The following is an 18,966-nucleotide window of genomic DNA, read 5'->3' as shown; positions in this document are numbered from 1 at the left end:
TGCCAGCGAGTGAGTACTTCTGTAGAGTTAAGCATTATGAATTTTCAATTTTGCAACAGATCAGTATTTCTTATCACCAAAGAATGGAAACCTTATTTACTGGGTTATCTCATTCAAACACACTGTCATTGAGCCAATTCTGACCTCTAACTACCCTGTCAGAGTAGAATTGCCCCTGTGGGTTTCTGAGACTTTGTTTAAAGGAGAAGAAAGCTTCACCTTTCTTTTGAGCAGCTGGTGGTTCTGAACTCTTGACTTTGCAGTTCGAAGCTTGTCACTTAACTCAATATGCTACCAAGGCTGCAGGATCCCACTACAGTGAATGTGAGCAATTGGTATAGTAGCTGGGCACCCTGTAGTTCTTCTGGTCTGAGGGTCATGGGGGTCTGATGACTGTGCGGTCTGTTAGTCCATTGGACTAAATGTCTACATATGTCTTTTCATTTTCATCATTATTCTTTCAGCTGCTCATGAGTTTTTAAGACAGCAGTCCCTAATCACCAAAGTAGGATCTAGACCATGTCTTTGTGAACTGTGTTAGGCCGACTGGATTCAATTACCCCAGAGACTATGGCCCTGATCCTCCAGATACATGAGCTTTTCCCCTCAAGATGCTTGATTATATCCAAGCGGTTTCCATCATGTTGTCCCCTATATGTTTGACCACATTCATGGCTATATATGTAGCAAGAAAAATGCATATATGCAAATGGGTTTTTTGGTTGTTGAATAATTATTGCTTTTCATGAAATGGCCACATATGACTAAAACATTATCATGCAAATGGAATTTTAAATATTCATATTATAAAATCTATAACACATAGTATCATTATAATGTGATACCTCTGTCTTCTTAATACCTAAATAATGCTGATATTTTATAGGAGGTTTAGTACAATAGAACTAGTCTTAAAAGGTTTTATGTATTGATTCATAGTTACATAATAGTTATTTTTAAAAGTGATGTCCTTTAGAAAGCAAAGTATCTGAAATTACAATAGTAGATGAAAAAATAGTCAATAATTTGATTAATAATTTTAATAATTTGAACAAACTAAAAAGTTGGAGAATAGAAAGAAAATTCTCCTTAATTATGAATGACAGGTATAATAACTCAAAATTTTTTATTTCTTATATGGCACATATCTGACTGTGTCAAGCAACAATGACATTGCTAGTTAAATATAGGGACTCTTTCAGGGAACTGAATGCCAACACCATTCTTTTCTATTTGATGTGACATCTTCCAAAATCTGTCACTATTTCTCCTACTCTTAATAAGCTCTAAGCTTATCATCTAGTGTCAGCATGTCAGAGGCTGAGGTTATGGTAGGTTTATAAAATAATGCCAAAATAAAAACTTATCTCTAGAACTGAGATATATGGGAGGAAATGGGAGTAAAATATCAGATATAGGAGTAGATATGGATTGAGAGGAAGAAGTAGGGAGAAGAAATATCCCTGCATGTCATAAGACTGGCAGAAAACAGGACGGCCGGAGAGAAGGGGGATAAGATGGAACAACGAGGATAGATTCGATGTGGCGACTGCTTCAGATCTGAGCCAGGAGACAGAACGTTTATGATCTCACCTGAGTTCACATTCTAGGGATCACACTGAGTTGGAAGCCCTATGGACGGTGGAGGAAATAACAAATAATTTAAAAATGATAATAGATATAATCAACATCTGTTTGAGGTTGGCTAAATTGTACTTATCTTTCATGTGTTTTTGTTTTTTCTTTGTGTGTGTGTGTGTGTGTGTGTGTGTGTGTGAGAGAGAGAGAGAGAGAGAGAGAGAGAGAGAGAGAGAGAAAGAGAGAGAGAGTAGGTGTTCATCATTAGCAAGGAAGGTACAAGAAATGGTGGAATTTCCACTGCTAATTATTTTTAAACACAGTAGTTACTTGTAGAAATTAAGAAACTAGGTCAATGTCAGTATAAATGTATGTGTGTGTAGTGTATCCATACACTTTCACACCCACACTATAAAACAACACCAGGCTCAAAACTCCGTTGTCTAAAGAATCTTATTCATTTTTAAATTTTTAGTCTAATGCTGGAACAAATAAATTAAATTAATTCCTGAGCTAGAAAATACTGTTTGAAGGAATGTCTTATAAATCATACTAGCAGAAAAATATTTAGCAAGAACAAACAAACATTTAGTTGGAAGAATGAAAATAAAAATCACTGGCATAAAAGTGTAAGCTATGAATGAAATTTATATTTGTTCTTCCTGGAAAACCTGTTAGATTTCAGAATTCAGCGCCTTGTTTCCAGGAAAACCACTAGTGGTGGAATGTGACGAGATACAGGAATTCTGGGCAGAGCTCATTAAAAATCAGTGCCATTTTCTCTCCAATAAAAATTATTTCAAGTGAAATCTGACTAACGCGAATAGCATTTGAAGCTTCCAAAAATGAAAATGAAACGACAGTCTCAGATTTAGTTCTGCAAAATAATACGGAATTTCTGGGTTCTAAATAATAGTCATTCCTCTACTCTCTGTCCTGTGTTGCTCAGATAACTTTGTAGCAATCTATAGTCCATCTTTCTCCCCTGGAGTCACTGGTAGGTTTAAACTGCTGACCTAGCGGTTAGCCACCCAACAGGTAACCGCAAGCCCCAGAGCATCTAAACTCAGTAGAGGATATGAATTTATCATCCTGCTTTGCTCCACAGTCATGTCCACTAATAATTTTCATTGTGTTGCTACATTTTATGGAAGATACCTAATAGTCATGGACAGAGGTGATGGAATTGGATGTAACCTAATTTAGAGCCAGGCTGTGGGAAAATAAGGTTATTATTATTATTTTTTAATCACTACTAGGAGTGGACTCTGACCCATTCCAACTCTGTGGGATAGAGTAGAACTGCCCCCGTGGGTTATCACCATTGTAATTCTTTACAGGAGTAGAACGTCTCATCCACACAGAGCCCTCGATGCCGCCAGGGTTCCTGTTAGGCTGAGTTTGAGCACTGACAGTCATTGAGCCTGTCTGCGTTGGGCAGTGTCATTCAGGAGGTCAATCGTAGTTCCTTTCATCCTTTACCAAAGGTTTGACCCCAGAACTGCTTGATCCTTTCACCTCAATTTGTCATTCCTGTCCAGGAGACCTGGATTAGGAAACACACACCACGCATTCGTTTCTGTATGTGAGTGGGAGATGAGAATCCGTCTACTGTTAGATATAAAATAATTATTAAAAATATACAGAGCGCACCATGAAGACAGAGTATAGATTAAAGGTCCAACAGAGAGCCAGAAAGCAACTAGCAGGAATTAAGAGAGATCCATCTGAAAGAGAAAGCCCATCACACCCCGGAGAAAAGACTCTGGAGGAAAAGTGAAATAGGAAATGACAAGTTGCCCAAAGCAGTGGAAGCTAAAAGTAATCACAATTTGAAAAGCAGAGTGCATGGCAATGATTGATTACAGATCTATTATTATATTATAAACTTAGAGTGCCTCCTAATATTTAGGTGAATGGTCATTCCAGTGCAATTAGTAATATATTAAAAACTTAGTTCCACATATTTGAAAGGCAATGTGATAGCGTTTAACACAAATATTAATGTTTAGTCCCTTGGATCAAATATACTTCCAAGAGGAGGTTTTATAGAAGCATTTGTACAAATGTATAAAACTATATGAAATTGTGTTCATTGAACCATTGCTTTAAATTGTCTATTTTAAAATAGACAGCTAAATTTCTCATCAATAGACATCTCAAACTATGAACAATCAATACAGTATCATATAATTAATTTAATCTTCACAAAAGTAGAGAGGTAATGTACCGCCCATGGATTTGTACGCCCAGGCTGACATTGAGCAGTCCCAAGTTTACCTGCCAGTGCAGCAGGGCTCCTGATCACAATAGGATATCATTGATATATTACTGAATAAAATATACAACCATAGAATGACCTTATGTCTGGCCAACATTCTATACATGCAAATATATGCCTAATTAAAAATATACACATATGTGTATATCTATGAAAACTGTCATTAATCTATTAAGTTATTAACTTCTGTGCTACTGAAACTCACTACAGTAAACGTTAGTTATTTCTATAAAACAGTTTAATGTGTAAAGAAATTTTATTAAAAAGTAGGAATATGTTGCCACTCTAAGCAACAATATAAAGACATTTTACTTTTAGATAAATTACAAATATGATCAGGGTTCAAAAAGTTTACCCTGAACTTTTTGAAGCCCCCTTGTATAGCAAGTGTTTACTTTTAAGAATCTTATTTATATTTGGCAATGGACACATAACTTAGCTCTCTTCAACTAATTTGGGGGTAACTTAAACATACAGTCATTCAGTCAAAAGAGGATATGTGTCAAAAGTGAACAATTCTATTTTTGAGTTCTCTAAATTATGTTTTCGTATTCCATACTATTGCTGTAAAAAATTTAATTGAACTTCCAGTCCTTTTTTGAACCTACATATTTGATAATTATGTGGCTAACAGCAATTGTGGGTGTTCACTTATGTTTTACAGGAAATCAGAAAACTAGAGGCTTGTGTGTACAACGCATCAGCAGAAATCAAGTCTCTGAAAGAAGAACAAGTGCATTTGGAAGAGGAAATAAAAGGAGATGTGAAACTGTTGAATAACATCACGAACGATCTCAGACTGAAAGACTGGGAACATTCTCAGACATTAAGAAACCTTACTTTAGTTCAAGGTAAAACATCTCTTTCCTGTGGGAAATGACACATCATTGCAATGTACTTATATATGCAGAAATTTAAAACTCAGAATCTTGTGATTTAAAAGAAATAGTTTGTTAGAATACATTGTCTACACCTATCCAGAGAAACGAATCATGAATTCAAGACATGATAACATAGCCAGTATCTTGGTGTATTTTAAATAGAAGGAGATAAGCAAATAAAATGTCTCGTAAGAGCTAATGGGTAGTTCATTGCTAAAATCATACCATATGAACTGAAGAAAAAGACGAGGTTTTGGTGAGTTTCAAGGTCTCCATAAATCAATTTTGTCATTGTTCTTCTCACAATTCCAGATGCTTAATTCCTTTTTAACTGATTGTATTATTAATTATAAAGAATTTTCCCAAATAATGTTGGGTGTATAATCTACTTCTTCAGTTAGTTTTAGTAGGACAACATGAATTGAATCAGTGAGTTATTAAAATATTTATCATATATAGATTATAGTAGTTTTCACTCATTTACATAACAAATATTTTCCACTTTATACTTTCAAAGCTTTTGCATTTTTTAAAATCTCTGCTTCTTGTGAAGAACATTGATTTTTTAATTTTTAAATGCAGTCTAGCAACCTTTTGCACATATTTTGAATATCAATCTGTTTAATTTTCACCCCATTATATACTTCCTTTGTCTTATATCATTCTTCTCTCTACTGATTTTGAAAACTTTTTGAATCTATTTCTACATTTTTGATGGTTATCCTTGAAATTTATCTATACACATTTATCTTTAAAAAGGAATATTAGACTGTTAATGATCACAGAATACCAGAGGTTCAAACCCACTGACCGCTCATTGAGAAAAAGGTGAGGCTATCTACTCCTGTGAAGATTTAAAGCCTTGGAAACACTATCTAGGTTCCCTGGGAATCAGAATTGACTCATTGTCATTGGGCTTGGTTTTGAATTTGGCCTAGCTACCCTAAAAGAGTATAGTCTAACTCACTGCCATCAAGTTGAGGCTGACTCATAGTGCCCCTAGTACATATATGAGGGAAGATAAAAAAAATATTGCTCCTAGGATTCCATTCATAAATACATGGTTTATACCACCCAAAACATGTTTTCACATTAGTAGATGGCTGCAATGGCTAGACGTTGCAGACAAATTCTCTCAGTAATACTCCTGTCTTAGCTTCCTTACTGTACCACTAAGACCTAGGTCTAATCAAAACAGTAGCTTCTGATGGGATCCACCGGGCGGTTGACGTCACGACACAGAGAGGTCAGCTCAGGTTATGGTGACTATTTTTTTTTAAAAAGGATTCAAAAGGGGTAATCTTGATAGATTTTTCTTGAAGAACACAGAATGATCAGGGATTTGTGAGGAAGAAGTTTAAAGAAAACTGAAAACTGTCAGATGAGGAAAAGGCCATGAACATTGACCCAAGTATTTATTTTCCTTTTCATTCATTCTTTTCTTCCCTCCTCCCTTCCTCCCTTCCTCCCACCGTTCCTCTCTTCCTTCCCTCCGTTCTCCCTTTCTTTCTTCCTTCCCATCCGATTATGCACATGGCTATTCCTTGAAGCAACAAGGCTGGCCCACACGGTTGTGTAACATGCCTTACCGTAACCATTCTAAAGTCCTGATCTTGCCGCTCCAGACTACTGTGTATTTCCCCCCAAAATTCAAAGAACATTTAAAAGGAATATTATTTGAGTTCCTTGAGGATGTCAAAACTACCACTTTGATGATGATGTAAACTGAAGAGCCCAGCGTACTTCAGGGAAACTATGAGAGATGAAAATGTCAGAGGGGTAGAGACCTAGATGGAGGGTATGTTGTGAAACATTTACATATTTGTGGCTTAATAAAGGTTTGCATGATTTGGGAGCAGGACTTTTACTTCCTGATTATTTTTTTATTGTCACATTGAAGGAAATGATAAGGAAAGACTTGAGTTACTTAGCTTCCTCCTTAACAATTTAAGCAACTGCATTTGGATTTCAAATAAATATCTAAAAAAGTGAAAAATCAAATTTGATTCTATACTAGCTCGCCTCTTTACATCCTTCCAAAACTTCGGCATCCCAGGCTTATTTGTCAGTTGCATCAGTATGCAATTAGTTTCTCATCCGATATTGGTTTTCAAATTGTCTTTGATTTTCCCTTTCCTCTTACCACCTACATTCAATGTGCCTATGAGTTCTGGTAACTCCTTTTTCACACAATATTTCAAAGAACAAGAACAAGAAGAAAAAAAAATCTACCCACTACCTAAGGCAATGGCTTTTTGATACTTAAACATAATTCCCTTTCAATACTTAAAAATATATGCTTCCCAATAATAAGTAATAGCTTAGGATGTTAGTAATTCCCTTTAATGCTAAAGAATATGAAGTTTGACTTATGACGACATTTAGACTCAGGTCCAACGAATTGGTTTTTGTTTTTCTACAAAGTGTTGGTACTTGTTTCTCTTGAGAGTATAATACACATGTTACTAAATCTTTACTCTTTCATTTCCCACAAAATATCTAATTTAATATGGTAATTTAGCATGTGATCAGTACATACTGATTTAGTGTGATTCCGCACCATCATTACTCAGTGTTTTTCCCCTACAGCTGAAAATTCTTAGAACTTCAAAAAAACCTTGAGTTCATATGAATGGAATGTGTGGTGAGACTGGTTACTTTGGCTCTACACCGTTCTTATAAGTGTAAGGCATCTCACTATTTTACAGCTGTATAGTCCTGCATTGAAGAGACTGCTCTAAATCGTCTATGCTACTATGCAACAAAGAAAGGATTTTGATTTCCATGTATAACTGTCTTCACTACATTGACAAGTCCATTTACATCAATTCTTTATAACAATGATCAATAACTATAATTTATTTTTTTAAAGGTCCTCCTGGACCCCCAGGGGCAAAAGGAGATAGAGGAATTACTGGAGAAAATGGTACACCTGGACTTCCAGGTCCCATAGGTATGTTAATATTAGTTACTTAATAAAGTATGGAGATACTTAATGTATACTGTATGTATGCATAGGGGGAAGGATATGTTTTAGTTATTCTTTACCATATGTATGTTTTTGTTTGGGAACAACATGAAATATTTTATCAGTCTAATCATTATAATATACTGAATGGTAAGCACTGACCCTTGGCAAAGTTATTTTAGCCAGACTATCAGTAAAGGTGTCATCCATATCACAGATTATATGAGGTGGTTTCAAAAATTTCAGGCAAAACTACATTATCTTTGCATTCAATTTTCTTTGATTTTTTGAGACCCTCCCTTACACCACAGTATACAGTCAAGTTGGCTTTAGGTTACCTATGAAGGCAAACATAAAAATCTTTTTTGTATTGAATATGCTTTCAAGTTATATGAATTTTAAGATATAAAAGATTTATATCTTGAATCAAAGACAAATTTAATTACATTTCTTTGACAGTCCTTGATTGGAATATATCTGGTTAAATCCTTGAAACTTGGATGTAGACCTTGAATAGATTACCGGTGACGACTGCCTTTGCTCTCAGCCACTCTGTATTCTACATAGAGTAACATTGCTTCAGAACATTTTTCACTGTGTTATAATCCACAGATGATATTTCCAAGGAATGTAACATAATACCTAGAAAAGGAGAGAATGAAATGCTTTGCTCTTAAAAAGAACAACCAAAAAACAATGTCAATAACACAATTAGCATGCTGCACCAGAATAAAAATCAAACACCACACATGCTCTTTGAAAATCATATTATATGGCCCAATTATAGCTAGAAATATAAATACCATGTGCTTTGTCTTATTATTTCTCTTCATTATATAAAAAGCTTTCCTTTCACATAAATATATTGACCAATGCAGTGAAACAATGTTTAAAAATTAAAAGTGTGATTTTTGACTTTGACACCATTATGCTTAAAAAAATAAATATTTAAAGTTTACAATTTTAAAATATAAAAACACATTTGAAGCATAGATGCATATGTGTGTATACACATGTAATATGTATACACATATCTGTGTATGTATGTATATTATAGACTTTACACCCTTCGTGGAAAATGAAATGAAAAGAGAATGAAATTTTTCTATGAACCTTTTGCATAGATATATGAAGCTTTAGGTGGCTTTGCATACCTTTGGAAGTACTGTCAGGGAAGAATTTTCATTCAGACAAGTCTTTCTCCTTGACTAGTGCTCAGCAGACCCTAACAATGTCAGAAGCAGGGAAAGAACCCACACTATACAGCAGCTGCGGGAGCTGCCAGTCAAGCACTCATCGGCTTGGCCATTACGAATTTAAATGGTCAAAACCTCGTAACTTACCAAAAAAAAGTTAAGTCTGGGCATACGCACTTCTGTACAAAGCTTCATTTTGGAAATATTTTTCCTGATCTATGGATGTATGAAATTAAACAGAGATTTAGAAGTTTTTGTTAATGACAGTAACAGTATTACAAAGTGTTTTTGATTCATTTAGTGAAGACAAAGCGCATGGTGTTTATAATTCTAGCTATAATTAGGCCATATATTATGGGAGATTTTCAAAGAGCATGTGTGGTATTTGATTTTTATTCTGGTGCAGCATGCTAATTGTGTTATTGACCTTGTTTTCTGTATGTTCTTTGTAAGAGCAAAGAAATTTCATTCTCTCCTTTTCTAGGTATTATGTTACATTCCTTGGAAATATCATCTGTAGATTATAACATAGTAAACAATAGTTTAGTTTGTTTCCACTGTTACTGCTTTTTCCACACATAGCCCTTATCTAGTCCCTTCTAAAAGAGAGTTAGATTTAGTTACAGGAGAGATAAACTGATTCTTACTGTATCTAAATAGCACTTGGTATGGGGCACTACAGCAAAAGTCTTCAGGCTGCCATATACTATTCCCAACGTAGAATTCCATACTAACTGTTGCATGCTCTGTTCTCTAACAGAGTGTCTAGTTGGAATTTTAGTGGCACAGTGGTTAAGCACTCAGCTGCTAATCAAAAGACTGGTGTTTCTGGTTCCCAAAAGGTCACAGCCTTGGAAACTTTACGGTAGTTTTACTCTAACCCACGGGGTTGCTGAGAGCTGGGTTTGGTATTTTTGTTTGGTATTCAGTGGGTTTGTTAATTTTGTTTGATACTGGAATCAGGAAATAAAGAGTTCATGATGGACCAAACCAAAAATACCAAACATATTGGCACTGAATCAATTTTGACTCCTGTTTACTTTATGTGTTATAGAGTAAAAGCTTGAACTTCTGCCTTCAGAAGCTTGCTTATATGCTACCACTGAAATGGCAAGATTTCAGCTAGTTCTTTTGGGTACAATGACTGTGTCTTCTTTCCATCTTCTCCTCATGCTTGCTGTATCATTCACTCTTTTACCCATAGAACCTTTCAATATTGCAACGCTAGGTTTGATTTCTTTCTTTCTTTTCTTTTTTTTTTAGTTCTTTCAGTTTAAGATATATTGAGCATGTTCTTCCTTTTTGATTTTCTAATTGCAAATCTTTACACATTTCAATATAATATCTAGCTTTATCTTCTCGAGCTGCCCTTTGAAATTTTCTATTTAGTTCTTTGATTTCATCCATTCCTTTCATTTGCTTCAGCTAAGAGCAAGTTTCAAAGACATCCCCTTTGATCTTTGATCTTTTCTTTCTTGTATGTTTATTTGCCTTTTGCCATCTTCATGAATCACTTTGTTGAGATCCTCCCACATGGCATCATGTCTCCTGTTGTTAGGGTTCCATGGATGAACTCTGTTCTTGAGATGTTTTCAAAATTCAGATGGAATAAACTCAAGTCATATTTTGGCTCTCATGGATATGTTTTACTTTTCTTCAGCTTTAACCAAAAATTACATATGAGCAATTGATCGTCTGTTCCACAATCTGTCCCTCACCTGGTTTTAGCTACCACCGTGGAGCTTCTCCACCGTCTGTTCCCACATACACAGTCGATTTGATTGCTGTGTGTTCTATCTGGAGTAGTCCGTGTATGTCACCTTTCTGTTGTTGGAAAGGCATTTGTTATCAACAAGTCTTTAGTCTTGCAAAATTCTATTGTGCAATCTCCAGCTTCATTTCTATCACCAAATCCATATTTTATAAATATTGTTCCTTCCCCTTTGTTTCCAACTTTTGGATTACAATCTCCAATACTATCAATGCATCTTGATTGCATGTTTGATCCATTCCAGACTGAATACATTGGTAGAAATTTTCAATTTCTTTATTACTATCTTTCGTGGTTGGTGCATAAATTTGAATAAAAGTCGTATTGATTGGATTTCCCCGAAGGCTAGTAGGTATAATATCACAGACAGCATTGTATTTCATGCTTGATTTTGCAATGTCCCTTTTGACAATGAATACCAAATTACTCCTCTGGATTTTGTTACTCTCAGCAGAGTAAATCATATGATTTGCTGACTCTAACTGGCCAATACCAGCCCATTTCAGCTAGGATATTGATCTTTATGTGTTCTATTTCATTTTTGATGAATTCTAATTTTCCTAGATTCATACTTTGCACATTTCACCTTCGCAGCTTTAACAGATCCCTGTAGCTGTTTCCTTTTATCTGGAGTTATGCTCCATCAGCATGAGTTCTTATTTGTGATGTTCAGTGACAGATCTCAGTGTGTGCATGTATAGAAGACTGCTCTGTTTGGCCAGCGAAGACCAGCATGGATATTCAGCTACAACTTGTCCTGAGAACAAATACTATGTTTTTGCAGACTCCGCTGTGACACTCAACCAAATGATTGTTTCTAGACATAGGCCTTAGATTGATTTGATTACCTGCTGAATTTCTGTTGGAGACAAAGTTTTACAATGGATTGAAAAATATTGCTGATTTAGAATAATATCATTCTCAAAATCAACAAGTGTTAGAAGTTGTTAGTCCAATTTTTGGTGTCAGCATGAGATGCTGGACTTTGACAAAGACTTTCTAAATGGACGGGAGAGGTACAATTGCTGTCCTACTGAAACTTGCAGCCTAGTGGCAATATTATTAGAGGTGGACACTGAAAAATGATGTACAATCAATTTCTCATCATGTCCCTCCAGAGGCATCGATGGAAATCGGGTTAATGTGATATCTGTGCGCTTATAATGGCACTTAAAATTAGATTTTTATAAGAGTTTAATCAAACTCCAGAATGAAATATCAAACTCCATAGAAATAGAGCATTTTCTGGAGGAGGGGAAAAGAGCAGTTGATACCAAGGGGTCAAGAAGAAAGAAAATGTTTTGAAAATGATGATGATGGTAACATATGTACAAATGTGTTTGATACAATTGGTGTATGGATTGTCATAAGAGCTGTAAGAGCCCCCAATAAAATGATTCATTCATTAAAAAAATTAAAAAGAAATAGAGCATTTGCTTTTAAATACATTTTTCACCAAAGAGATGTGCATTAAAAAAGAGGTTATTTTTATTTAAACATATAAAACCCTGTATGGATATATGACATAGCATGTTCATAAAAGGATATTTAATTTGTGTTGTACCTACTAATCTTCCTTGTTTGGGATAAAAATGTTAGGTATTCCTGAGTTATTTCCAACTCATAGTGACCACACGTATAACAGAATGAAGCACTGTCTAGTCCCGCCCCACCCCCACAACCCTTGTCACGCCTTAGCCGGTTCTTGAAGCCAGTGCACCTAGCTATCTCCCTGAGGGTTTCTGTCTCATTGACCCTCCTGTTACCGAGCGTTACAGCCTTCTCAAACATCGGCTCCCTTTGGTCAGAAGCCCAAAGCATGTGGGATGAATTCTTACTGTACTGGATTCCAAGGAAGATTCTGACAGAATATCTTCCCAGAGAGATTGGATCTTCTGGGAGCGCATGGGATATCTAATATTATCTGTCAATACCATAATATAAATCGGCTAATTCTTTCCCCGGGACACTTATGATTGTCAAGCTTTCACAGCAGGTGAGACAAGTGAGAACACCTGGCTTGTTCAGGTGACATTTTTGCTTTAAAAAACAAAACAACTTTCAAAGGTGCTTATTAGCAAATTTGCCGAATGCAATCTCTCATTCCGGTTCGCAACTGTTGCTTCCATGGACATTTATTTTGGATCCAAGTAAAATCAGATCCTTGACAAATTTAATGTTTGCTCTATCATGATGTTGCTCACTGGTTCAGTAATGAGGACCTTTGTTTCCTTACATTGAGTTGTAATTCACACCGAAGGCTGTGTGGTCTTTGATTTTATCAGTAAGCGCTTCCAATTCTCTGCACTTTCAGCAACCACAATGGCGTCAGGTTGCTAATGAGTCTCCCTCCAATACTGATACCACAGTCTTCTTCAAATAGTCCAATTTCTCAAATTAATTGCTCAGCATACAGACTAAATAAGCATGATGAAAGAATACAACCATGACATGTATCTTTCTTGCTTTTGAACCTTGGGAAGAAAGGGAATTCTAGAACATTTAATTGTGTTCATGTGGAACCTATACATAGACAAAGAGTCAATCATCTGAACAAGGGTTAGCAATGGAATATGTAAATGTGTAAAAATAAATCCATGAAAGATAATTATTTATGCCATAACGGAGTCCCTTAATCTTTTCTATAAAGTATATTTTAATATTTCACATTGCTTGAGTTTTTCTTTCTCTGGTAAAAATCTTAGAATTTCAACTGTCAGCTTATAAATGTCAACCACAGTAAAATCTCATCATTTGAAAATTGTTTATTAGTTTATTTATTACAATTTCTATAAAAAAATACCACGTTTTCCCCCTAATGTTTTCTTATTATTACAATAATGTGCTATTTACTGAATATCTACAAGATAGTAAATGTGCAAATATTTATACTTAGTGTTTATATAATCTATCAGTGCACACATGGACTTTTTGGAAGGACTGTTCTTCATATTATCTCATGAAGACATAGATTATTTTATTATACCCCAAATATTAGAAAAAAATAATTATTTTTCACTTCTCTTTTTCTCTTTAACCATATAGGTCCTCGAGGCCTTAAAGGTGATCGGGGAGCAATTGGCTCATTTGGAAGTCGAGGAGCTCCAGGCCCACCCGGGAAGACAGGGAACCCAGGTATTATTGTAATGCATATTTTCTATTTGAAATATATATGATATAAACCAGATCATGGCTCTTTTTCAAATTCTTTGAAGACATAAAGATAGTATAAGTAGTAGTGCTCACGATACAACTTATTTTATGTTCTGAAACATTTTTTAAACTAATTTCTGATCACCTAAGGAAAGTTTTAGTTCTCAAAGGAAAATAGATTGACAATTAAGAGAGTGAAGATGTATAAATTTTAAACAGCAGTAAAGGAACAAGGGACTTGGTATCTATCTTACAACTAAGACAACAGAAAGATTGGCAAAGAAAAACAAAAGCAGTATAAGTATTATTTAGTCCAAATTTGTTAAGTTATTGTAACAAAATACAGATTAATCTGTAATACTATCCTGTGAAAATTAACTTGCATATATTAGTATATGAGTGGGCATTAACCAAAACTTTTGTGAGCTCTCTAATTTTCATATTAAGTATGTCATTTCTACCTGGATGGCAAGTAAATACTCCACATTTAGCTGAAAGGTTGATGGTTCAAACTCATCCCAAAGCTTCTACAAAAGCAAGTCAGGAGATCTGCTTCTGAAAGTTCATTGACATGAAATCCTACCGAGAGGGTCTATTCTCCCTCAAGGTAGCCATAAGTTGGACTTGACCCAACGACAACTAAAAATGACATGCCAGTCACATACCCTTCAATTGTCAACTTTCCCAAGTTTCACAGATGACAGAAATACTGTACCCTAATTTCAATGTAAATTTCTACCAAGAAATTAGGACGTTCTTGATAATATCAGTGTTCCTAGATTGTGTCGATGATAATTAGGTTTAGAAAAAAATCAGCTTGCTGGAAATAAAAACCAGTTGCTGCTCGGAGGACCCCTTCGTGTGTGTCAAAGGGGCGAGTGTATGCATTTCATAGACGTCGGTAGCTGATTTCTCACTCGGAGATCATGAAGCCCTTCTTCGGAGGGACCTCTGGGTGGACTCTCATCTTCAATCTGTCAGTTAGCCGCATAGAACTGTAACGGAAATGCTTCTTAGCCACAAATCTAAAAACCCAAACCCACTGCTCAGGGGTCCATTCTGACACACAGTCACACAACAGGACAAAGCAGAACTGCAGCAAAAGGTTGCCAGGACTTTATGCTCCACGGAAGCAGACTGCACATCTTCTCCTGAGGAACGGGTGGGGGATCAAAACTGTCGTCTTTTGGTTTGTAGCCAAGTGCGCAGCCTCTGCACCACCAAGATCCCTTTAGCCCTGATGAGAGGGTGACCTATAATCCTTCTCCACCTGGTCCCTGATTACCTGCACAGTTTATCGATGCATCAACGCTCTCTAAAGCTTCCTAGGTCCATCGGTAACATGAGAAGTATCCGTTTGCTTTGTTTGTTTTAAAGTATTCACATCACATAGGAATTGCTGGATTTTCTATATATTCTAATTGTGTCCAGTAGGTAAATGTGTTGAAATTATGCTTAAAACGAATATAAAGCCTATTTATAGATTCTAAGATAATTCAAAATAATTCTATAAAGGCATAAAAACTATTTTTCCATACCCTAAGTTAACAAGTTAAAATGTTCAGAATAGTTCATGTCACATTGTATACTTTCTATTAGCTGCAGTACGTATATATTCTATATTTCTTTTTACTAGGTAAAGCCTCTGGGGGGTGGGGGGACACAACAACAATAACCAAACTCACTGCCTCTAAGTTGATGGGACGCACAGCTACCATATCGGACAGAGGAGAACTGCCCTGTGAGCTTCCAAGACTGGAACTCTTTACAGCAGCGGTTCTCAACCTGTGGGTCGCAACCCCTTTGGGGGTTGAACGACCTTTTCACATGGGTTGCCTAAGACCATCAGAAAACACATAAATATTTCACAATATATAATTACATATGTTTTGTGATTCATCACTATGCTTTAATTATGTTCAATTTGTAACCATGAAAATATATCCTGCATATCAGACATTTACATTACGATTCATAATAGTAGCAAAATTACAGTTATGAAGTTAGCAATGATAATAATTTTATGGTTGGGGTCACCACAACATGAGGAACTGTATTAAAGGATCGCCACATTAGGAAGGTTGAGAAACACTGGTTTACAGGAATAGAAAGCTCAGACTTTCTCCCATGGAGCGACTAGTGATTTTGAACTTCAGACCTTGTGGATGAGGCCCAACTCATAACCACTATGCCACTGGGGCTCCAATATAAAGCCCAAATCTCAATAAATACTCAGTTCTCAGAGTACTTGGGAAAACATTCACTGATTACTTCACCCTGTCAGCAAAATTTCAGTGTGGTTTCAGTGTGTGCTGGACATAAATGCATAAGAAGCAAGGAAATAAAAATGTAAAAATAACTAACCACAATACAATATGGCAAATGCTAAAACAATTTTTTGTGAAGTTGGCTAAAATGAAGATGAAGAAAAAAAGAAGTTGCCTGAAATGATATGGGACTAGAATGGAGGCCCACAGACTAGAGAGGATGTGGTAGCTGCTAATACAAGGTGAAAATTTCCAAACCACCAGCCACTCACCAGGAGAATCACGAGACAGTCCTCTCCTACAAAGGTTCGTAGTCCTGGTCAGTCTAAGGACCAGTTCTAATCTGCGCTTAAGGGTCGCTGTGATTGGAACCCTTCAATGGCAGTGTGTTCTGACTGGTTCTAAAGAGCACAGAGGTTTCTTTGATCTTCTCTCAAACTTTATCTGACTTAAGAATCACAGAAAGAACTTGGTAAGAAAAAAAAAAAACTTGTTAAAGTGGCTTAAAGGACCCTATAGAGTTTCTGATTCAGGAGGTCAGTAAAGAGCAGAACAATTTGCATTCTGTACAAGAGTCCAGAGAGACTGGTGATGATATTGACTTAGGGACTACATTTGAAAACTACATAGTTGGGTGAAGCAAGGAAAAGAAGAAAGAGAAGACCCACAAAAGAAAAATAAAGTGCAGAGGCTCGCAATCCTAGGGTTCTATCACGCTTCTATCAAACGACTCACATTTGGAAGAAGTAACTCTAGCAGCAGTGCGTGGTACTTCTTTAGTTATTCGACAGATTAAAACGAGGAATAATAGAGACCCTCTTCCAGAAGAGTCCAAGCAAGGGATACAATCAGAAGTGTTAGTGCAAATATTATCCTATCCCAAGTCAAAAGGTCATGTCAGAGCAGCCCTACTTACTTCCTCCTGCTACCCCTTCATGCTCCTCCTCCTCCATGTTGAAAGTACACTATTCCATTATCTTTCATTTCCTTTGTCCGCAAGCTTTGTGAAACCCCTTTGTACATACAAGATACTAAGTTAAGTATAAGCAAATGAGAGATAAGACATCACCCTTAGCTGACAGAATCATCAAACAAGAGAAAGGAAAGCTTCTTCCTTTCTCTGTGCTTAACAGATCTATGAGAATAGATCATTTTAAATATTTGCCTCAGACAGTCTTATATATTTATTTGAAATAGTAGTTCACGTGTTTTCTAAATTACTAGAGAACTCTACATAGGAACTTGTTAAACAAGAGAGACCTTGCAGCATGTAAATAATGTGCTTCTTGGAGTCAACCCCCAATGTTAAGTTATAGACTTTTTAAAAGTAGTTAAAATCATAGACCATCAAATTATTCACTTATGTATTCAGGAAACATTTTCTAACAACTCTGTGTCAGATTTGCATACAGAGCTTAAAATATGGGACTGTTAATCAAGGAAAGGCCAGTGATAGGAGACCACGCTGTAACTATGATCACAGAAATAGCCATTTTACTAACACTTCATGGGTAGAGGCTGAGAGGAAGGTGGAACGAGAAGTCGATGATAAAGCTGTAAGTCATTTGTCAGCGGAGGCTGAGTAGGAGGAACAAAGTTGCAGATTGAAGAGTGCGAGAAGCATGTGGTCCGAAAAATGCCAAAGGCAGAGGGAGTTATAAAGGATAATCAAGAAAAATCATCTTCAGAAAGCTCATTGCGTCTCTTAATTTGGAGATGTTACCTTTGCTGAGTAGAGTGGAAACCAATTGGACCATGTTGAGAGGTCAATTAATGATGCAGACTTTATGTGGGGGGAGAGCCAACTCTTGCGGGATTTTCCTAGGTAAAGGAGCAGAAAGTTGATTATTGTTGTTTGTTGTATCTTTCACTTATGTATTTAATGTTATTTTTTAAGGAGAGACTAGTCTTATTTGAATGAGGATGAAAAGGCAAAGTAGAAAAGAGTTAGAAGCTGCTGAGGAAAGAAGGGTGGGGGGAGTTTAAGATTGCTGAAATAGGAGCTCTGGGATTGCAGAGGTTAAACCCGTGCAGAGGTTAAACCCGTTTGCACCAAATAGCCACTCCATGGGAGAAAGAGACGCAGTCAGATTCCACAGAGAGACCGCCTTGAAAAAACACATGGAGCACTTCTGCTCTGTCCTACAGGGCCACCCTGGATGGATTGGACTCAATGACAAAGGGTAACAGCCTTGTCGATTATTTGTGACAATGTATCTCAAAGACACAATTCAGGTTTATAAGATGACAGCTATCATCATTGCAACATCATTAGTATATTTCTAAAGCTGCAGGTTGTCATGAACGGATAATTTAGATTATGTCCTGAAGCTCTGGTTCCTTTTAAAACAAGCATCATATTTGCCCTAATGTTACATTCCCAAACTCCAGAACACATAACCATTGAGTTGATTCTCACTCAGCAGTCCATACGGCGGAGTAGAAGTCCCCACGTGAGTTTCGGAGACTGTAAACGCCTCATCATTTTCCTGAGTAGTGGGCTTATGGTTTTGAACTGCTGGTGGTTAGTGATCCAAAGCATAACCATGATGCCACAAACCAAAAACCTAACTCAATGAATTCCAGCTCACAGTGGCCCAAGGTAAACCTGCTCTCGGGAGTTTCAGAGCGTGCAACTCTTTACCACTCCATCTTCCTGAGGAGCAGCGGCTGGCTTCCTAAAGCTCACTCACTTTGAGGTTCCCCCACTAACTTGTAACCACTCGGCCACCAGGGGTCCCCCCCTATTTTAAGTTAATCTGTAACAAAGGCGGGGAGAAAAGTCATATCCTTGTCAATGAGGGTGGCGCGCGATGGAGACCCAATGCCCATCTCTAGACAACTGGACATACCTTGCAGAGGGGGAGTGGG

General features: G+C 36.6%; 1 protein-coding gene across 2 annotated transcripts in view; it reads left to right on the top strand.

Moving 5' to 3' along the window:
• Positions 1 to 18,966, top strand: part of MSR1 (macrophage scavenger receptor 1) — a 75,640-nt gene that overhangs the window by 16,398 nt on the left and 40,276 nt on the right. For both annotated transcript variants that reach the window (XM_004696175.2, XM_013004090.2), the window contains exons 5-7: positions 4,524 to 4,710; positions 7,613 to 7,693; positions 13,721 to 13,810. In XM_004696175.2, coding sequence (XP_004696232.1) covers positions 4,524 to 4,710; positions 7,613 to 7,693; positions 13,721 to 13,810 — 358 coding nt within the window. The remainder of the gene's footprint in view (positions 1 to 4,523; positions 4,711 to 7,612; positions 7,694 to 13,720; positions 13,811 to 18,966) is intronic.

Source organism: Echinops telfairi, unplaced genomic scaffold (genome assembly GCF_000313985.2).
Source record: "Echinops telfairi isolate 266 unplaced genomic scaffold, ASM31398v2 ScPeMD7_9;HRSCAF=40, whole genome shotgun sequence".
Lineage (NCBI taxonomy): Eukaryota > Metazoa > Chordata > Mammalia > Afrosoricida > Tenrecidae > Echinops > Echinops telfairi.
The sequence above is the reverse complement of the archived record's forward strand: the minus strand, read 5'-3'. Positions and strand labels throughout refer to the sequence as shown.